At 36.4% G+C, this 21,620-nt stretch overlaps 1 protein-coding gene across 34 annotated transcripts in view; it reads left to right on the top strand.

Moving 5' to 3' along the window:
• The window catches only part of MYCBP2 (MYC binding protein 2), a 268,897-nt gene that overhangs the window by 14,825 nt on the left and 232,452 nt on the right, over nt 1–21,620 (top strand). For all 34 annotated transcript variants that reach the window (XM_084982014.1, XM_021065747.2, XM_084982012.1 and 31 more), the window contains exon 2: nt 12,747–12,822. In XM_084982014.1, coding sequence (XP_084838140.1) covers nt 12,747–12,822 — 76 coding nt within the window. The remainder of the gene's footprint in view (nt 1–12,746; nt 12,823–21,620) is intronic.

Below are 21,620 nucleotides of genomic sequence, written 5' to 3'. Positions count from 1 at the left end.
GAATCTGTAAATTTGTCTTTTGCCAAATTTTTGATGCTCTCTGTCATTGTTTCTTGAAATATTCTGCTCTAGTTTCTTTCTTTTTTCCTTTCAAGAGTCCAATGACAATCATGATAAAAAAAGCTTTGAGATTGCCCCACAAGTCTCTGACTGTTCATTTTTTCTTTTGTCAATTTTTTTCCTCTTTTTCAGATTGAGTCATTTTTATTGCTCCATTTTCATATTCACTGACTTTTTTCTCTTTCATCTTCATTCTCTTATTGTGCTCATCCAGGTGAATTTTATTCCACACACTGCATTGTTTGGTTTTTAAATTTACATGCGTCTCATTTTAAAAATAATTTCTCTTTGCCTTTTGAGGACTTTTCCCTGTTCAATTCAAATGTGTTTGCCTGTACTTGATGAAGCATATTTACAATAGTTGTTTCAAAGGTACTGTTAGATAAGGATAGCATGTGGATCATCTCAGGATTGGCACATGTTAATTGTTTCTTCCCTTGAAATTTATCACATTTTCTTTTTGGTTTGCATCTTGGACATTGTGAATGCTTGTTTTGTAATCCTGGGGCTTACTATAATTCTCTGGAGAATGTTGATTTTTGTTGTTGTTTCTTTAAGCAGACCATCAACCCATTTAAGTTCAGATGGCAAATTGGGCCTTACCTTTTGTGGGTGGTAGTTTTCAATTCTCAGAGCCTCTGTTCTGTTGGTGTGGGTCTGTCTGATACTCATGCAGCTCCAGGCAAGCCCAAGACTTGTGTGGGAAATTAAACAGGATTAGGAAGTCTGTTTCTCCATCTTTTTCCTTTCCAGGATTTTCTTTACATTCTCTAACATGCAAGAGCTCCTTTTCCCAATTCCTGTGACCAGAAAGATAGAGTTTCTCTTAGAGTTTTAACTTTTATGTTGCTGCTCTCTGTGATTGCTTCCTGGCCTTAGAGCAAAGCTGTTAAGAAAGGAGAGACAAATAACTCAGCTGGGAAGCTCATGTGCCTCACTTTTCCAAGTTTGACTACCCTCTTCAGTCTGCTTTTCTTTCTCAGAGACCTTGAGTGATCCTCCCTTCCTTCCTTTTTTTGTATTTTGCCCAATGTTTTTAGTTGTAAGCAGTGTGAAAGATAGGCTGTATTTGGTTTATGCCCCCATACTGAAATTAGAATTCCTTCTTTGGCTACTTTTAAGATTTTTCTCTTTATTTTTTATTTTTAGCAATTTGACTGTGTTGTTTCTGAATATATTTTTTCTTAGTGTGTTTTTATCCCATGTTTGGTGTTCATTGAACTTCTTAGATCTGTGTGATTAATTTTTGTTTAATTTTGGCCTTTATTTCCTCTAATATTATTTCAAACCCAGTCTCTCATTTCCTTCTGAGGATCCAGTTATACACAAATGAGGCTGCTTGATATTGTCCCATGGGTGAAGGGTCAGCAGACTTGTTCTGTAAGCAGCAGGATAGTAAATACTTCAGGCTTAGCAGGCTGTCCAGTCTCTGATGGAACTATTGCAGCTCTGTTGTTACAGCTTGAATGTAGCCATAGACAGTATTTAAACAAATGAGCATGACTTTGTTTCAGTGTAACTGTATTTACAAAAATAGGTGGCAGGGGAGATTTGGACTGTAGGATGTAATTTGCTGACTCTTGAAGTGTAGGCAGTGATAGTTGCTGGAGCTACAATGTGAATATAGAGGTAACATCAAAGAAGTGCAAAACAGATATTGGCAGTAACTAAAGTGTGGGGGACTGGATGAATGAGAATAAGGATATAGAGAAAAGACTAAAAGCTATGTTAGGACTGGGTTGCTATTTTCCATGTATTGGTTTACTTGAGGACAGCACTGATAGAGTTAAACTTTCAATCTATAAAAATATCCCTAGTAGCATTGTAAAGGATGAAAAGACACAGATCCCCAAAGCAGGGCTGGCTACTTTTAAAGAAGCAATTGCAGTAGTTCTGACAAGTGATAATAAAACCTGAGAAAAGACAATGAAAATAGGTGAAATAGAACAGATTTGAGAGACATTTTGGTGTTAGAAGGATGACAAAAAATGAGAGCAGGTGACTAGATTTCATGAACAGAAATTACGGTGCCTTTCCTTGAGATTGTAAGGGATGAAGAGAGAGCTAGTTTCTCAAGAGTCCATTTTTGGTACCCTTCTCTCTAAATTTTTTTTGTGGATTATTTCATTCAGTCCTGTGATTTCAGTTATTTATCACCTGATTGTTTTGGATTTCGTGGTCTGTGGCTTACAGCTAAAACCTTTCTCCTGATCTCTAGACCTGTATCTTGAAAAAGTCTACTGCTAGGAGTCTCTCAATTCTGTCTCACATACATTATGTTCAGTATATCAAAGGCTCCTCATGAACACATTATCACTTCCAGACTGACTCTTTTCCTGTCTATCAACTAAACAGAAGTCTGAAACATCATCTTGAAGTTGGCATTGGGAGATCATAGTGACCTAATACCCACTCACCCCTATCTCTTTTTTTGCCAGAAGGCTGGGAAAAGCCACATTCAATGGGAAAGTGAATTGGGCTTAGATGGAGAAGAGAGTACAGCATTTAGAAATTAGTGTTTAAAGTGAAGGAAGGAAAACGGTAGCTTGAGGAAGGGGACAGAGAACTAATTTATCTTTTCAATAAGAGACACACTATGACAGATGTTCTTAGTGTCCTAGCCATATCTCTTTGGCTTTTGTCTCCCTACTGTGTACTTGTATTCATGACTTCTGCCTGAGAACTTTCTTACAGGCCATAGAGACATGCTTTGTCTCTGAGCAGGGCAAGCCAGAAATGCCAGGGAGTTAATGTCTGTAGAGACTTGCAGCCAGTGATGCATGGGATTTGCTGGATACATACTTCATTTTCACATCTCTCCGTTGGGATGACTGAGTTGTGTTCTATACCATCTACTAGAGTTCTCCCCTAGGGCTGCCCTCTGTTTGCCCATCAGGGTAACTGGTTTAATAATGCACTCTTTTTTTTTTGGTCTTTTTGCCTTTTCTAGGGCCGCTCCCACGGCCTATGGAGGTTCCCAGGCTAGGTGTCGAATCGGAGCTGTAGCTGCCAGCTTACGTCACAGCCACAGCAACTCGGGATCCAAGCCGTGTCTGTGACCTACACCACAGCTCATGGCAACGCCAGATCCTTAACCCACTGAGCGAGGCCAGGGGTCGAACCTGCAACCTCATGGTTCCTAGTCGGATTCGTTAACCACTGCGCCACCACGGGAACTCCCTGCACTCTTTCTTGACTGCCTTCCCTCCCCTGTCTCACTTCTGATTTCCCCTATTGGTGGTTTTCCTGGAACATCTCTCAAACAACTCCTTGCACTTGAATCCTTGAATCAAATCTGCTTTGGGAGAAATCCAAACCAAAGTAAAGAAATAGAAAAAAATAAAATTTGTTTAGCACTTACTGAATACTAGGTGTAACTCTAAGTGCCTCATAATCTACTGGGTTAAGTACTGTTTTCATCTATTGTACGGATGAGATAGCTGAGGCACAGAGCAGTTAAGTAACTTTCCCAAGATAGAGCTAATAAGTGACAGAGCCTGCATTTAAACCTATGCCATTTGCTTGTAAATTTTCTTATCTTAACCTGGAAGACTAAGAGGGGAGGGCAGGAATAATGAACAAAAAAGAGAGAATGGGGATAATTAATGGAGAAGGCAGTTATAGAGATTATTTTGAGGTGGATGAAAGTGAAGTAAAGGGAGTAGTACGTTCTAAATGGCAGCTCTTAGCAATTAAATAGAGGGTTTGAGTATCGACTTGAAGCTAGATGGGCAGTGGTGAGATTTTGAAGTAGCTAGAAAGGTGGTTGATTTTCACAGTGGATGTACCTTTATTGTCAGAGGCTGTAACTCATTCTAGAGCAGCATTCTGAGGATGCTTGTGGACTCTCAGTAGTTATTATTAAGGTTGTTATAGCTTATTGATAACAGTGTAAGTTACCAGTGTAGAAATAAATATAGATTATGAACAGATAACTCTCATGAGAAGTAATATATGTGCGAGAGGATTTAAGAAAAAGGGAGGAAAAGGAGCTAATAAAGAAGTCTGAGGAGTTCCTGTTGTGGTTAATGAATCCTACTAGGAGCCATGAGGTTGCGGGTTCGATCCCTGGCCTCGCTCAGTGGGTTGGGGATCTGGTGTTGCTGTGAGCTGTGGTGTAGGTCACAGACACGGCTCGGATCCCACGTTGCTGTGGCTGTGGCGTAGGCTGGTGGCTACAGCTCCGATTCGACCCCTAGCCTGGGAACCTCCATATACCGCGGGAGTGGCCCTAGAAAAGGCAAAAAGACCAAAAAAAAAAAAAAAAAAAAGAAGTCTGAGAAAATCATCTTTAAGGATATGGAACACTAAGATGAGATTCTTCTAGAAGGTGAGGGAAGTATTTAAAGAAGTAGACTATCTGACAGTATTCATGTAGCAAACTATAGAGGATAAAGACTGAAGATAAGGAATTCAGTAGGCAATAAGAAAGTTTGTGATGTTGAGAAGTCTCCTACGCTTGTAGGCGCTTCATCATAGGGAGGGGATTGGAAAAGTTCGAGATGGTTTTCTCCAAGAAATTTAGTGATGAAGAGGTCAGAGGGATAGTCATTTAAACTTTTTTTTTTTTTTTTTTTTTTTTTCCTTTTTACCGCCACACCTATAGCATATGGAAATTCCCAGGCTAGGGGTCAAATTGGAGTTGCAGCCACCAGACCTACTCCACAGCCACAGCAACAACAGATCTGAGCCACATCTGTGACCTACACTGAAACTTGCAGCAACATTGGATCTTTAACCCACTGGGCCAGGTCAAGGATAGAAGCCACATCCTCATGGACACTATGTCTGGTTCTTAACCATCTGAGCCACAATGGGAACTCCTGATTTTTTTTTCTTTTAATTGGAGGCCCATAGGCTTTTAAAGTTAGAAACCATAGAAGAGAGAAATTAACAAATGAGCATAGAGTGTAAGCGATTGAGCAAAATCCCGATGATGGTGAATGAGATGGGATCAGTGTATTGGAGAAAGGTTATACTTGGGTGCAGTAAATTCTGTCTCTTCTGGGATAGAGGGACTTGGAGGAGATTTCGGTTTGGAAGAAGTCTCAGGGGGCATATTTTCACCCTTTTTAATCTTTCTATCTGATTTCTAGTTATTTTTTCTGATTTCTTCAAATTCTCACTTCGCCATGTCTAATATGCTGCAAACTCACCTACTGAATCTTTAATTGCAGTTATGTTTTTCATATTTAGATGTTGGATTTAATTGTTTTTCAAATGTGTTATAGTCCCCATACCCTGCAGATATTTTAAAGCTAGTTTTAATTTCTTTAAATTTGGTAAATGTAGTTGTGTCTGAAAATTTCATCTGAAGTCTGTATGTCTTTCCGTTGTCTTTTTCTGCTAGTTCTCACTTGCGGTGCCTTGTATCTTTGTGTCCATGATTGTTTGACTGCTAACTCTCATTACCCTTCTTCTGGTGGCTCTCAGAGGCCTAGGAAGAGTGGATTTCTTCAGAAAGTTTTGCAGATGCTTTAAGGCTTGAGTTTTGCTTGCCTTCCTAGGCTCTGTGTACTTAGATACTAAATCTGCATGAGGCATGATGTAGAGTCATAACTTTTCAGTCTTTTCCTCCCCATACTCTTCACTCCCACATGCTCTCCAATCTCTCTTGCTTTTGCTGCTCTGCCCACTGCTATGGTGGCTTTATTTTCAGTCTCTACTCCTCTCCCACCCTCCATGCCTACCCCCAACCTAAAGACTTCCTAATAAAATCAAGACTCCTATATATATATTATGAAATCTGTTTGCATCCCTCTCCTCGATCAACTTGAACTGTTAAAATCTGTGTTATTTCTAATTATCAGCCTAGGTTAAGTAAATAAAAGTTTCCTACTTAGTGATCAGACTACTATCCCTCCCTAATTTATTCAGTGATGCATGAACACAAAGAGAGTATCATTACATTAATTACACAGGAGAAATAAGTCTGGCTTCTATAGAAAAGTTTCAGTTTACATATGGTGTTTTTAAAATTAGTTCATTTTTTAAAATTGGTCTTGTATCTTCTGACCTTGATAATTCATTTCTTAATTCTGTATTTGTGGGTTATTTTCCATTTTCTATAAATATGGCTATGTTATCTACAGATAGACATACTTTACTTTTTCCTTTCTGGACATTATGGCTCTTAGTTATTTTGCTTGACTTACTGATTTCCAGTACAGTGTTAAACAGAAGTGGTGATATTGTGTTGTTTTTTCCCATCCTCACTGGAAGTATTTAATTTTCATCATTGAGTATAATTAAGTATAATGTTAGCTGTAGGGTTTTTGTTGATAATCTTAATCAGATTAAGTAACTTCTTTTCCTAGTTGAGGCATTTTATCACAAATAATTTTATAAAATAATTTTTCTGCTTTTATTAAAATAGTCACATTTCCCCCTTTTTCCCTTTATTCAGAATAAGGGAAGACATTTAAAAAGTGAATTTTCTGTTTTATTTATTATCCTTTTTATGTGTTGGACATTGCAATTATTTTTAGGTCAATGGCTTTTTTCTCATAATTTTTATATTGAGATACATAGTTCACATACCATAAAATGGACGTTTTTAAAGTCTATATTTTAGTGATTTTTAGTATATTCACAAAGTTATGTAACTAGAACATTTTTCTTCACCCCCAAATAAATGCTATGTCCTATAGCAATCACTCCCATCTCCTTTAATCAACTTCCTGTTTCTGTGGATTTGCCTATCTGGACATTCATATAAATGAATACATTTGTACATTCATTAACATTTGTGATCTTTCATGGCCTTTGTTTCTTTCACATTTTTTTTCTTTTTTTGTCTTTTGTCGTTTTAGGGCCACACCCGTGGCATATGGAGGTTCCCAGGCTAGGGGTCTAATCGGAGCTATAGCTGCTGGTCTACACCACAGCTACAGCAATGCCAGATCCGAGCTGCGTCTGCAGCCTGTACCACAGCTCATGGCAATGCCAGATCCTTAACCGAGTGAGGCGAGGGATCGAACCAGCAACCTCATGGTTCCTAGTCGGATTTGTTTCCACTGCACCATGACAGGAACTCCTCTTTCACTTAGTTTTTAAGTTTTATGCATATTTTAGCATGTGTCTACTTCATCCTTTTTTATGGCTGAATAATATTCTGTTATATGGATAACCATTTTGTTTTCTCCAGTCATCAGTTGATGATCATTTGGGTTGTTTCCACTTTTTGGTTATGTAATATTTTTTGTTTTACATTCATAGAAAATACTGTCTGACATTTTCTTATTTTGAAATATTCTCTTCAGATTTTGGTATCAGAATTATGTTAGCCAGATAGAATGAGCTCAGAAATGTTTCTTCTTTTTATATTCTCTGGAAGAGTTAGTCTAAGATTGATATTGCTTGAAAGAATGTACCAGTGAATTCTTTACGTGTTTAAAAGAATTAACTGGTAAAACCATCTGAGTCTAGAGTTTTCTCTGTGGAAATGTTTTGATTAGGGATTCAATTTCTTTAACAGATAGAAGACTACTTGGATATTGTTTTTTTCCTTGTTTAGTGTTGAGAAGTTATATATTTTCAAGGAATTTGTCCTTTTTATTTAAGTTGTTAAATTTATGAGCAGTGTCTGTAATGATATCCCCTTTCTTATTTATTTTTCATATGGCTGATTTGTGGTTTTATTTTTTTTCCTGACCAGTCTTTGTAGAGGTTTATTAGATTTATTAATCTTTTTAGAGAACCATTTTTGACTCTTTGATTTCCTCTGTTGAATGTCTGCTTTCTGTTTCATTGATATCTGCTCTTATTTTTATTTCCTTCTACATTGTTTACATTGAATTTGCTCTATTCTTTTTTTGCTTCTTAAGTTGTAAGTGTACATCATTGATTTTCAGACTTTCTTTTTTCATTGTGTGCATTTGTATGCAAAAAGCTGTATATTTCCCCAAAGGACTAATTTAGTGACATTCCACAAGTTTTGATAATGTCATATTTAATTTTTATTCAATGGAAAATATTTTAAAATTCCTATTGTAACTCTCTTTTGTAGCTCTTTGACCCATAGGTTATTTAGAAATATGTTTTTTAGATTTCTAAAACTTTGAGAATATCTCAGTTTTCTTTCTGTTGATTTCTAGTTTAATTTTTCTGTGATGATCATCATCCTTGGATATTTATTGAGACTTGGTCTCTGGTCCAGCATATCATCTATTTTGGTAAATATTCTACCTGCATTAAAAAAGAATGTGCATTCTGAAGTTGTTGGATGTGATTTCTTTTGTATGTCAGGTCAAATTGATTGATCACGTTTTTACATTTTTCTACATCTGTTCCATTTTGTCCTCTGCTTACTCTGTCATAGAGGTGTGTTAAAATCCGATCTTTTGATTGTAGATTTGTCCTTTCTTCTTTTGCTTCTCTAAGTTTTTCTTTATATATTTTGAAGCTATGCTGTTGTTATTAGGTCGTATTCCCATTTAGGATTTTTATGTTTTCCTATTGAATTGACCCTTTCAGCATTATGAAATGTTCTGCTCATCTCTAATAACACTTCTAGCCTTAAAAATTCCTTTGTCAAATATTAATATAGCTATACCAGCTTTTTCTGGGAGGCCAGTGAGTGTGTACAAGATATACTTCTCCAGTCCTTTTGCTTTTAGTCTGTCCTTTTATTTAAAATTTTAACATAGTAGTTTTTAAAGGAAGACCTTTCTTTTGTATTTATTATACTGTTGGTATATTGACAAGGAATTTGTGTCAACTTTTGTGGATCTAAAATCGTCTCTATTTTTGTCTTCATTTTTAAAGGGTATTTTTGCTCCCGGCATGCCAAAGTTGCTGGGCCTGGGATCGAACCTGAGCCGCAGTAGGGACAATGACTGACTCCTTAACTGCTAGGCCCCCAGGGAACCAACCCCATGGATATTTTTGATAGACATATAATTCTATATTGCTCCCCCTCCCCCCCAGCCTCTCAACACAGAAAATGGAAGCTATCAATCATATTGTTGTTTCTTCAAGTGTATCTTTTTTCTCTGTATCCTTTGTTTCAGCAGTTTGTGCCAAGCATTTTACTGCTTAGAGTTCCCCAAACTTCTTGATTCTCTGGGTTGATTTCTTTCCTCACTTTTGTAAACTCATGGTCAGTTATCTCTTCATGTACTGCTTTTGTTCCATTCTATTTTTCTCTTTCTGAGATTCCAGTTATGTGAATGTGAGACCATTTGACTATGTCCCACGTATCTCATACCCTCTGTTTTGTTCATCACATTCTTTTTTCTGTGCCTGAGTTTGGGTAATTTTTTTTATTGGCCTGTCTGCGAGTCAGTGAATTCTGTTTTCCTCCTGTCTATTCTGTTCTTAGAACCTTCTGACAGGTACTCAATTTCAGATATTTATTTTTCCATTCCAGGAAATCCACTTGGCTTTAAAAAAAAATGTTGAAAATTACATCATTTTGTCTGTTTTGTTCATCTTTGCATATATGTCAAGTCCTTGCCTCCTAACCTCAGTATCTGGATTATCTTGAATCTGCCTGATTGTCTGGTTTTCTCTTGATTATCCGTCTCATTATTTTGCTTCTTTGGATGTCTCTTAATATGTTTATTGTATGCCTAACATTATGTATAAAAGAACAGTTACTTTCTTCTGGATGATATTTTCTCCCAGAGAGGTTTGTTCTTTGTTTCGTTAGACATTTAGGGTAAGGTGTTGGCTGCCTTGGAGATTAAGTAGATTCCTCCTTCTCTTAGATATGGGCTTCTAAAACTGAGCAACTGAGAAATTGACCCTGTTCTGTTGGCCCAGCCTCCCCTTTCACTGAGCAGTTATACCATTAGATATATTTCTAGTCTGTCATTCTGGCCCATCTCAAACACCACTGGGTTTTGGTTTCCTTTAGTGAACTCAGTCCTCACTTAGACCCAAACTCTGAAATGCCCTCATGGAATAAAATGCCAGTGGTCTCAGCTCACCTTGGAATCGCTCTTCCATCGCTGGATTTTTAATTCATTTAGTCCTTAGTTGCTTCCATGGCTTTTTTATGTTAGTCTAGTTTTTGAAGGAAGAGCAATGGCTTGCTCCTATCTAGTACTTTTACTTACTTTAGGAAAGTAAACGTGGGGAGTTCATCTTTGCGGAAAGAAAGGGCAGATAATTTTGAGTCCTTATTTGTATAAGCTTAGTGATGTTTTGACTAGTTTTATCTGTGTTGCATACTAATAGTTGTATATATATATTTTTCCTTCTGATATGAACATGTTTATCAAAATACACTCTAGACCAAGGGTCAACAAACTATGGTCCACAGACCAAATCTGTATGGTCTGTGAGTAAAGAATGGGTTTAACATTTTTAAAAGTAATAAATAAATAGGAAAAAATGTTTTGTGTCATATGAAAATTATATGGAATTCAAGTTTTGGTATCTAGAAATTCAAATTTCAGTATCTAAAAGTTAAAATCACGTTATGATGTAATCATGCTCAACTGTTCTTGTGTCATCTATGGCTGCTTTCATACAGAGATTTTGTGGCTCACAAAGCATACAAAAGTTATTATCTGGGCCTTTACAGAGAAAAATTTGCCTATTCCTGCCTTAGACTTTAGATTTGGGAATTTTTCATTTCTCATTTCTAAGGGAAACTACAAGATTGAAACTCTCTTATTCCATAAGTTCTTTGAATTTTGACCTATTTAAATCCTAGCATTTTAGTTAGAAGGAACCTCAGAGATAAACTCCTTTATCTCTATTTTGCAAATGAAAAAACAGATTAAGAGTAAGAGAAGTTTTAAGTTAAATTATGGCTAGTTTTTGTTTTGTGAGAAAATAGACTCGGTAATAAGCTGAAATAGAAACTAATGATCTGTGTCACAGAACAACTTGCCAAATTCATTTATTCTTATATTGCGGAAGTATTTGGTTTTCCTAAACAGTGGTAACTATTAAGATAATTTCTTCTTTGGAATTTTTAAAGTAAATATTTTTAAAATAAATATTTAAAGCATGTTAATAACATTTCCCTTTTATTACCACCCAGAATTCTTTGAAATCTCATGGGTATGAGGTTCTTTTTGTGAGAAGACTAAAAAAATCTTACAGGACCAATTCCAAACATTCATCATTAAGCTCCTATTGATTTAAGATTTAAAATTCTAAAGTATAAAAAATTCCATGGTGAAATGTTAATGTATAAGACTCCTAGAGTTTTTCTTTTATCTGTCCATCCTCAGATACCATGAAAAGTTTATTTAAGCTTAGTTCTGAAAGGTAGTCATGTAATGGGATGCTACATTCCTAACATTCCTCTAACACCTAGCATTTTTATTTTGCAATGTTAAATACAGATTTTGTATATATAATTTTTACCTTTTTACTAGCTCTTTTGGACATCCGTCTACTTCCAGTACAAGCCAAATCAACAAGAAAACACAGTAAAATCAATTTGTGTGGATTGGGGGAAGCTGGGTTCTTCAGCTGATCGATATTCAGATTTGGTGGGTCCAGATTCATTAAAATTGTTATAACTGGGAGTTCCCATTGTGGCTCAGTGGGTTACAAACCTCACTAGTATCCATGAGGATGTGGATTTGATCCCTGGCCTCGCTCAGTGGGTTATGATCCAGCGTTGGTGTGAGCTGTGGTGTGAGATGCGGTTTGGATCCCACATTACTGTGGCCGTGGCTGACAGCTTCAGCTCCAGTTTGACCCCTAGTCTGGGAACTTCCGTATGCTCCAGGTGCAGCCCTAAAAAGCAAAAAAAAAAAGAAAGAAAGAAAGAAAAAAAAAGTTATAGCTAATTAAATCCCAAATGCATAAAAAGAGAAATATTTTAGGATACATATAAAGTCTCTTGAACTTTAAGGAAGTTCTTTAAACAAAACAGCCAACAGTATTGGTGTATACTTTTGAAAGTTTAAGTTCATGATAAGTAGACTTTAGGAAATTCATCTTAAGTTGGATTTATATATTCTTTTGTTCTGAAGATTTGTTTTGAATGAACCTTGATGCTTTCTAAATTGTGTAGAAGGGGCTACCTTGTTTCAGCAGTTACGTATTCCTTTTGCTCAAATAACTGATTTCGTTTAAGTAAACTTTAGTGTGTCCTCAACCACACATGAAAAATACTCATTGCTTTTCATCAACTTTGTTCACTTGATATTTCTTGAACCTCCATGATGTGTCACACACGGGTGCAGGTGCTGAAAGGGAAAATGTTGGAATAGATATTCTTTGCTCATAGTTGAACAGACTGTGTGAACAGGTATATCTATTCATGAGTAGCATTTGATGCTATTAGTTGTTCTTTCTCTTTCCTCTGGTAGCACACTCTTGGGGATGTCCCGCCCACAAACATGATTTCCATGATCTCCTTTGCACCAAAATCCGAGTTAAATAATCCCATGGTATTTCCTTAATGGATATTTCTGGCTAGATCTCCTTCAAATGTATTGGTGTGTCTATGGGTCCATCCTAGGCCCTCCGCTTATTTTACTCTCTAAGTAAGGCTGGTAGCTCTAGCTCTGAACTTCCTTTTCTCTTCCTATCCTCTCTCCATCCTCCCACTTTCTTTTTATGCACATCTAGAGTATATTGTTTCACAGAAAGAAAGTTTGTAAGAAATATTCACATGTCTACTTTGGAAGTACCTATTTTTAATAGTTTTGTATGTTCTAAAACATGAACTTCCCTAATTCTTTTTTCCACCTTTTTTTTTTATATACTTTTAGGAATAAGAAAATTTTAAATAAGAAGAAGTTGAAAAGAAAACAGAAGAGCAAATCAAAAGTGAAGACAAGAAGCAAGGTAAAACTGTTAGTAATTTATAGGGAATAAGGGCTTTTTCATTCAATAATTTGAACAAAAATGCCAGGATTAAAAAGATAAGAGGTAAAAACTACTATTTATAAAATAAATAAGCTACAAGGATGTATAGTACAAAACAGTGAATATAGCCAGTATTTTATAATAACTATAAATGGAATATAACCTTTAAAAATTATGGATCTCTATGTTGTACACCTGAAATTAAATAATATTATACATCAGCTATACTGCAATAAAAAAGTAAATATGAGTATAATTAGGAAATCATTTTATTTCTGTGTGCTGAAGGAATTTTTGAAAGCCCATTATTATTTGGGTTATATTGTTTAGTTTCATCTTTTTGGCATTTTTTTGATCATTAACTTGGAAATTATTATCTGGGCAATGAAAAGTATTTATTTACTCTTATCTTTGATCAGTCCTTTGGGTGAAAATATCTATTTCTCTTGTCCTTTTTTTTCACTCTGACAGCATGTACTACAAACTGAGTAAAACTGGCTTGGGATTTGGGACTTGGATTTGGGTTTGTCATATCCTTATGCATATGTTATGATTAGGGAGTATCTTGGTGTGCCTACATTGTTCTGAGCTTTTTTTGACTGTTGTTGGCTGTGCAAAAGAAAAGGCAGGATGGACTATTTGAATTATGGTACCTTAAAGATCAAGGATCGATTTTTCTACTGAAGTCCGATATCTTCTCTATAGGATCCAGCTAGCTTTTTCATTAACATTTTTAAGGACCAGATCCCACTTTCTTTAAAAGAATCTCTTTTCTCTCAGACAGGAGGAAGAGAGGAGTCATAACTGATATCTGAAGAGCTCCACTTTTGATTATAGAAACAATCACTTAGCTTGAGTTGTGTATTTTAAGTTGCAGAGATAGTTATCTTCTGCCCTTTTGGTCTCATTCATTACTGAGAGATATCCACTTTTTTTTTTTGTTTTGTCTTTTTAGGGCTTTACCTGCAGTATATGCAGGTTCCCAGGCTAGGGGTTGAATCGGAGCCATAGCTGCTGGCCTACGCCATAGCCACAGCAACGCGGGATCTATCCGAGACACATCTGCAACGTACACCACCACTCATGGCAATGCCGAATCCTTAACCCATTGAGTGGGATGAGGGTTTGAACCTGTTTCCTCATGGATCCAGTCAGATTCATTTCAATTCATTCAATAGGAACTCTGAGATATTCACTTTAAAGTAAATAAAGAATAGGGGATGGAATTTATCAGCTGGATCCAGGGATTATGATAATGTTAGTAGATATTTATCTTCTTGCTTCTCTTTTCCTCTGAATGTGGGTTTATTGCCTGTGGCTGAGGAATCAGGCTGCTGGCAGCTCCAACTTTATTTTTTTTTTTAGCAAAAGGCAGTCTCCTCTACAAGTTGTGACAGAAAATCTTGGATAGGGTTTTTGATTGACCTGCATAATTGACTTTGACCTCGAAGATGGGGTACTTGATTGGTTAGACCAAATTCTGTTCATAACCTTGTAATGGACAGTAGGTGAACATGCTGATGAGCAGGCTGTGTGTAATGGGAGAGGGCTGGTTGCCCTAAGGAAAATATTGTGAGGTGACAGATAAGTAATGTGTGTTCACTATATCCCATCTTACTGCTTCTGTTTGGGAGACTGACTGAGAGGGAAGTGGAGACCATTCTTACTAAATATATGAAAACTTTTAACAAATGCATAGTCATTCAGATTTCCAACTTCTATCCCACTTTTTGGTGCTGTATGCATAGTTAGAGTATGGGAATATTGAAAATCTTTTAAAGCCCTTTTTCAGGTTACATTTTTTGATTTTCCTAAAAGTGGTGGCATGTGATATCCAGAAAGAGATGGGAAGTCAAGGTATTTCTTCCCTTTCAATTCTGTCTCTAACTAGCATTGTGCCCTTTATAATTCTTATGTCTTCTGTTGGCCTTCAGGTTTTATATCTGCTTTATAGGAACAATTTGTGATGAGAGTGATATTAAAAAACTTCTTCATTTACTCCTGAGACATGATTTGCCTGCTGACTTGTACGCCTTGTGCTAGGTATTTGGGATGGAAAGATGAGTAAGAATATTTCCTGCTCTTAATGAGTGTTTAAAATGGTGGTGTTGATCTCCTTGCCCTCCATATCTGTTTTTGGACTGTTTTTCTTCCACACTGTTTTTATTTTTGTTTATTTATTTTTTTTAGGGCCCCTCCTGCAGCATATGGAACTCCCAGGCTGGAGGTCTAATCAGAGCTGCAGCTGCTGGCCTACACCACAGCCACAGCAACACCAGATCCGAGCCACATCTGTAGCCTATGCTGCAGTTTGCCACAATACTGGATCCTTAACCCATTGAGCAAGGCCAGGGATTGAACCTTCATCCTCATGGATAATAGTTGAGTTTTTAGCCTGCTGAGCCACAACGGGAACTCCTGCCTCTTTTTATACAAGTTACTTAAGGATTTCCTGTATGGCTCAGTTGGTTAAAGGATCTGGTGTTGTTACTGTCGTGGCTCACTTCGCTCCTGTGGCGTGGGTTTGATCCCTGGTCCAGGAATTTCTGCATGCCACAGGTATGCCCCCTACCCCCAAAAAAATGCTATTTAGCTATCCTACTCCTTCTTTATTGCTGTCATTAACCCCTCTGTTATTTCTCCATTAGCCATCTCATTCATTTATTTCCTTCTTATCCAGCTTAGATACCACAGCATTTTTAGAAAAATTCTTCCTTGTATTAGTTCTTTATAGCTGCTGTAGCAAATTATACCAACTTTATGGCTTAGAACAACACAAATTATCTTACATTCCTAGATGTCTGAAGTCCAAAATGGATCTCACAGGGCTAAAATCAGAGCGTCAGTAAGGCTATATTCTTTTGGAAGCTCTAGGAGAGAATTCATTTCCTTGCTTTTTCCAGCTTCTAGAGCTGCCTGCATTCCTTGGGCACTCTTCCTTCCATCTGCAAAGCCAGTAATCACTGGCTGAGTCTTCTCATGCTGCATCACCCTGACACTTTCCTGTTGTTGTATCTCCTTCTGATTGTCTTGCCACCCTCTCTCAAATAAGGACTCTTGAGACTACATTGGCCCTCCCTGGACAATCTGGAATAATACCCCCATCTCAAAACCCTTAACTTAATCACATCTGCTGGGTCCCTTTTGCCATGTAAGGTGACATATTCATGGGTTCTGGAGATTAGGGGGAAGGTATTTTTGAAGACTGTTATTCTGCCTACAAATCTTCCATGCTCTTGTGTACATTTGTTGGATTTATCTGACAAAACTCAATCCTATACAGATCTAGCTGTCTTGCTCTGTGTCCCTGCTGGTGAGTACCCTCTGCTGCTGAAGGGAGTTAGGTAAGAGTTAATTGATACCAGTACACTTTCATGATCATGGTATCAAACAGACCTTGCATAGCCAGACTGTCTTCTTATTTTTTCTAGTCAAGCAATTCTTTCATTTTTCCTGTGATTATTTCAGGCCTTTGCTACTCTCTTCCAACATCTGATAAATTCTGCTCTCCAGCAAATGGCTTCACTTTCTTATAGCAGAAGCCAAATCCCTTACATAGGAGACTTCCTCAGCATCTTGTTACCAAATGTGTCTGTCTTGGGTCAGAGTCCTTAATAGTAGAACCCGAGAGAGGGAGAGGGATATAAAGTGTACTCTGCAGTGAGTTTTAAAAGATGCAATCGATACTCAGAAATTTTCCATCATCCCCAAGGGTTTCCTTAACCCTATGCTGCAGTCCATCCCTACCGACAGCCCTGGCCCTACATGACCATGGGTGTACTTTCTGTCATTATAGATTAGCTTTCATTTTTTTAAATTTAATATAAATATGACCATATAGGACATAGCCTTTTCATCTGGCTTCTTTCCCTCAGCATAATGATTTTGAGTTGTGTTGAGGTAGTTGTATCTATTAGTGGTCTTTCTTCCTTATTTATTCATCCATTCCCCTGTTGAAAGACATTTGGGTATTGTTCCCAGTTTCTGGCCATTGCAAGTAAAACCACTATGAATAATTGTGTACAAGTCTTTGTGTGGATATCAAGTTTTTGTTTTTTAGGAAGTAGAAATACCTAGGAGTGGAATGATTAGGTGATTTTTTTTTTTTTTTTCGGTGACTTGCCAGAAGAACTTATGAGTTTTGTGAAACCCAAAAATAGTTTATACTAGTGGCTAAGATTTATTACAGCAAAAGGCACAGTTTAAGCAATGGGAAAAAAATGTGTATATATACATGGTTTAGAAAGTTGTAGCATAAACCTCCTGTTCCTTCCTTGTGTGAGCACACGGGACAGGGGTTCTCTCTGGCAGTGAACAGCAGGAACATGTGCGGAATGTTTCTGTCCAGGGAAGCCCATTTGGTCTTAGGATCTGAGACTTTTATGGGGATCTGGTCGCATAGACATATCCTGATAGGCAACCAGCCACAGCTTGTGGAACTCAAGTGCACATTGTCAAGTCTTAATGTTTGTGCAAAGCAATTGGACATACCAGTGGGTATGGTCCTTTGCTACTGTAGTATGTTACAAAATCATCAGTACTACAAAGAAAACTTTTAGAATCATAGATGAAAATGGTTTTAAAGCAGTTAAAAATATTTCCTAGAGAATAATTATGCTTAAAGTTTATATGCCAGGAAAAAAAAATACTCCTGAAAAGATACCACTATTTTTTACTCTCTGATTGTTACAGAAAGTTTGAGTTATTCTAATAAGTATATAGGGCTATCTCGCTGGTATTTTAGCTTGCATTTCTTTAACAAATAATGATGTGAAAATCATCATCACGTGATGTGCCTTTCTCCATTCATGCCTTTTTATTGTGAAATGTCTGTTCAACCCTTGCCTCCCCTTTTTATACTTCTTACTGAATTGTCCCAGTACTTCATATATTCTAGATAGAAGTCCTTTGTCAGATATCTGTTTTGCAGATAATTCCTCCTATTTTGAGGTTTGATTTTTTTGTTTTTGTAGAGTGCATTATAAGAGCAAAAGTTTTTAAGTTTTATAAATTTAATATTTTTTATATGATTCAGCATTTTGTGTCCTGTTTACCCCACAGTCACATAGATTTTTTTTTTCTATTTTTTTGTCTAGAGATTTTATAGTTTTAGCTGTTAGATGTAGGTCTGTGATCCATTTCAAGTTAATTTTTATGTGTGGTGTGAGATAAGTGTTGATGTTATTTTTTCACACATTGACATTCAATTGATCTAGCATCATTTCTTGAAAAGACATCTTTATCCATTGAATTATCTTGGCAGCTTTGTGAAAAATCAGATGATTACATTTGTCTGGTCCTATTTCCAGAATTTATTTTGTTTAATTGATCTGTATGTTTATCTTTATACCAATACCATACTGTCCTCATTATAGTAGCTTTCAAATAGATCGCATATTTTTTAACTGATCTTTAAAAACAAATTGCTTTTGTTACTTTAGGTCCTTTACATTTATATATAAATTTTAAAATCAGCTTGTCAGTTTCCATTTTTAAAAAGCCTCTGGAATTTTTATTGGCATTACATTGAATCTATAGGTTTGAGGGAAAATTGCCATTTTAATGATATGGAGTCTTTTTATCAATGAACATGGTTTCTCTCATCATTTAAGTCTTCTCTAATTTCTCTCAGCAACGTTTTGCTTTTCAGTGCACAGAGCTTGCACATAATTTTATTAAATTTAATAGCACCTATTTTTGATGTTATTGTAAATGCTATTATTTAAAAAGACTTTTTTTAAATTTTGAGATGATTATAATATGAATGCAGTTGTAGGAAATAATATAGAGAGATTCTATGTCCCTTCTACCTGTATTCTCCTGTTGGTAATGTATTACATAAATGTAGTAAATACCACAACGAAATTGACCTTGATACAATCTACAGATCTTGAGATTTCACCAGTTTTACATGCACTCATTTGTGTATATGTGCATTTATTATTATGCAATTTTATCACTTGTGTGGGTCTTTGTGACCATTACTATAGTCAAGACGTAGAACAGTTCTATCACAGGGATCCTTCGTGCTACTTTTATATAACCACAGACATCTCCAAACCTTACCCTCTTCCTGCATCTGACAACTACAAATCTGTTCTCCATCTCTATAATTTGTCATTTCAAGAATGTTATATAAAATGGAATCATGTGGCATGAACCTTTTGCGATTGACTTTTTTTCCCACTCAGCATAATTCATTGAGATTCATCCAAGTTGGGTACATCAATAGTTTGTACCTTTTTTTTTTTTTTTTTTGCTGAGTGAGCATTCCATGGATGGATAAAGCACAATTTGTTTAACCCTTCATTCGTTAAAGGACATCTGAGTTGTTTCCAGTTTGGGTAATTTTGAATAAAGTTACTGTGAACTTCATGTGCTGGTGTTTGTATCAACATAGGTTTTTGTTTCTCTGGTATAAAAGCCTAAAAGTACATTTGATGGATTATACTATAGGCAGTTGTTTAATTTTCTAAGAAAAAGCTGTACTTTTTTCTAGTGTCTTTGTCATTTTACATTGCCGTCAACAATGTATGAGAGATCCAGCAATGTATGAGCTTTTGGTGATGATACTATTTTTTATTCTAGCTATTCTGATAGGTGTGTATTGTATCTCATTTTAATTTGCATTTCCCTAATGGCTCATGATATTGAACTTTATTTCATGTACTTATTTGTCTTTTGTATATCTTCTTTTTTTTTTTTTTTTTTTGTCTTTTTTGCTATTTCTTTGGGCCGCTCCCGCGGCATATGGAGGTTCCCAGGCTAGGGGTTGAATCGGAGATGCAGCCCCCGGCCTACACCAGAGCCACAGCAATGCAGGATCCGAGCCGCGTCTGCAACCTACACCCCAGCTCACGGCAACGCCGGATCGTTAACCCACTGAGCAAGGGCAGGGATCGAACCTGTGACCTCATGGTTCCTAGTCGGATTCGTTAACCACTGCGCCACGACGGGAACTCCTGTATATCTTCTTTTTTTTCCTTTTGTTTATATGGCCCCACCTGCAGCATATAGAAGTTCCCGGGCCAGGGGTCAAATCAGAGCTGCAGCTGTAGCCTATATTACAGCCATGGCAGTGCTGGATCTGAGCTGTATCTTTGACCTATGTAGGAGCTTGCAGCAGTGCTGGATTCTTACCCCACTGAGTGAGACCAGGGATTGAACCTGCATCTTTACAGAGACAGTGTCAGGTCCTTAACCCACTGAGCCACAACAGGACTCCAGCCTTTTGTATATCTTCTTCGGTGACATGTTCATATCTTTTGCCCATTTTCTAATTTGGTTGCTTGCTTTATTTTTTATTCTTGAGTTTTGAGAATTCTTTGTGTGTGCTGGATGCTGGTCATTTGTCGGATATGTGACTTGCTCCCAGTCTGTTTCTACTGCTATTATTTTTTAAATTATACATTTTAATTGTTGACTCCTAGTATGATAGATATATTATTCATTTTTATATATCTATTTGGTATCCTGTGACTGCTAAATCCACACATTAATACTAGTGACTTTTTTTGCACACTTAAGATTCTTTATATGCCTTCTGCAAATAAAGACATTCGATTTCTAGAGGATAATTCTTCCTTTCTAACCATACCTTTTATTTCTTTTTCTTGGCTTATTGCACTGTATAGCATATCTAGTACAATGTTTAATCTTAATTGCTGAGAGCAGATATCTTTGCCTTGTTTGCAATCTTAGGGTGAAGGCATTCAGTCTTATACTATGTTAGCTGTGGGTATTTCATAGATACCCTTTATCAAGTTTTGGAATTATCTTCCATTTCTAATTTACTTAGACTTTTAATCATAAATGGTTATTTGATTTTTGCCAGATGCTTTTTCCATGTTTATTTATAGTGTCTTTTTTTTTCCCCCATGTTATTTTTGTTGGTATGGCTTTTGGGTTGATTTCCCAGCATAGTACATCCTTGTTTTTGGGTTGATCATGATTTGTTATCTTTTTAAGTGTCTGTCATTGGAGTTGAATTGCTAATATTTGATTATTTTCAATATCTATGGAAGACATATTTACATGTTGTATGTCTGTTAACTTTAGTACATTTTTTATTTAACAAGGAGTACTCCATACTCAAAGTGTCATTTTATTTATCTTGGATACTGCTAGACATACTCCATTTGTTGGAATTTGCATTTGTAGAATATCTTAAGCTGTTTCTGTGTGTTTATAATGTAAATGTTGATCTAAAAAATGATATTGGAGTCTGACGAATAAAATGCTGGGCCGAAACAAATTGAGTATTTAATTTTAACAATTAAATTACCAAGCCTGTGATTATTAGTTCTTATCAGAACAGATAGCTAAGAGAGAGTTTTCAGAAAGCAGATGCCTATAATCTCTAGTTTTCTTAGCATTACCATTTAGAATGAAAATAGAATTGATTAAAATTAATGGTTTGTGGGGGGGTTGGCCCTAATTTCTGTTTACATACTTATATGTACTTTTGAAAGAAATCAAAATTCAGCATTTATAGTAGGTTACTGAGACTCTGCAATACAGCTGGTGTACCTTAGAAAAGCACCAAATGGATATCCTTTGAATCTCCAGCAGTTAGGCTTTGTTGGCTCTTTTCCTTTTGTGACTTGAAAGAATGTTTCAGATAAGTTCTTTGCTGGCCCCTTTCCAGCCCTTGTCAGGTTAGTTATTTCTGTGTTACTGAGAAAGCAACGAAGTATAGTAAAGAAATATGTTATAAGTTGAGTCAATAGACTTGGATTGTCTTTGCTCTGTCAGTTATGTGATTTCTGCAAATCATC

This window comes from Sus scrofa, chromosome 11, assembly GCF_054392235.1.
Source record: "Sus scrofa isolate SSC_HxYL_T2T_F1_AM1 chromosome 11, Sscrofa_HxYL_maternal_Yorkshire_Landrace_v2.0, whole genome shotgun sequence".
Lineage (NCBI taxonomy): Eukaryota > Metazoa > Chordata > Mammalia > Artiodactyla > Suidae > Sus > Sus scrofa.
This window is presented reverse-complemented; position numbering and strand designations above follow the sequence as displayed.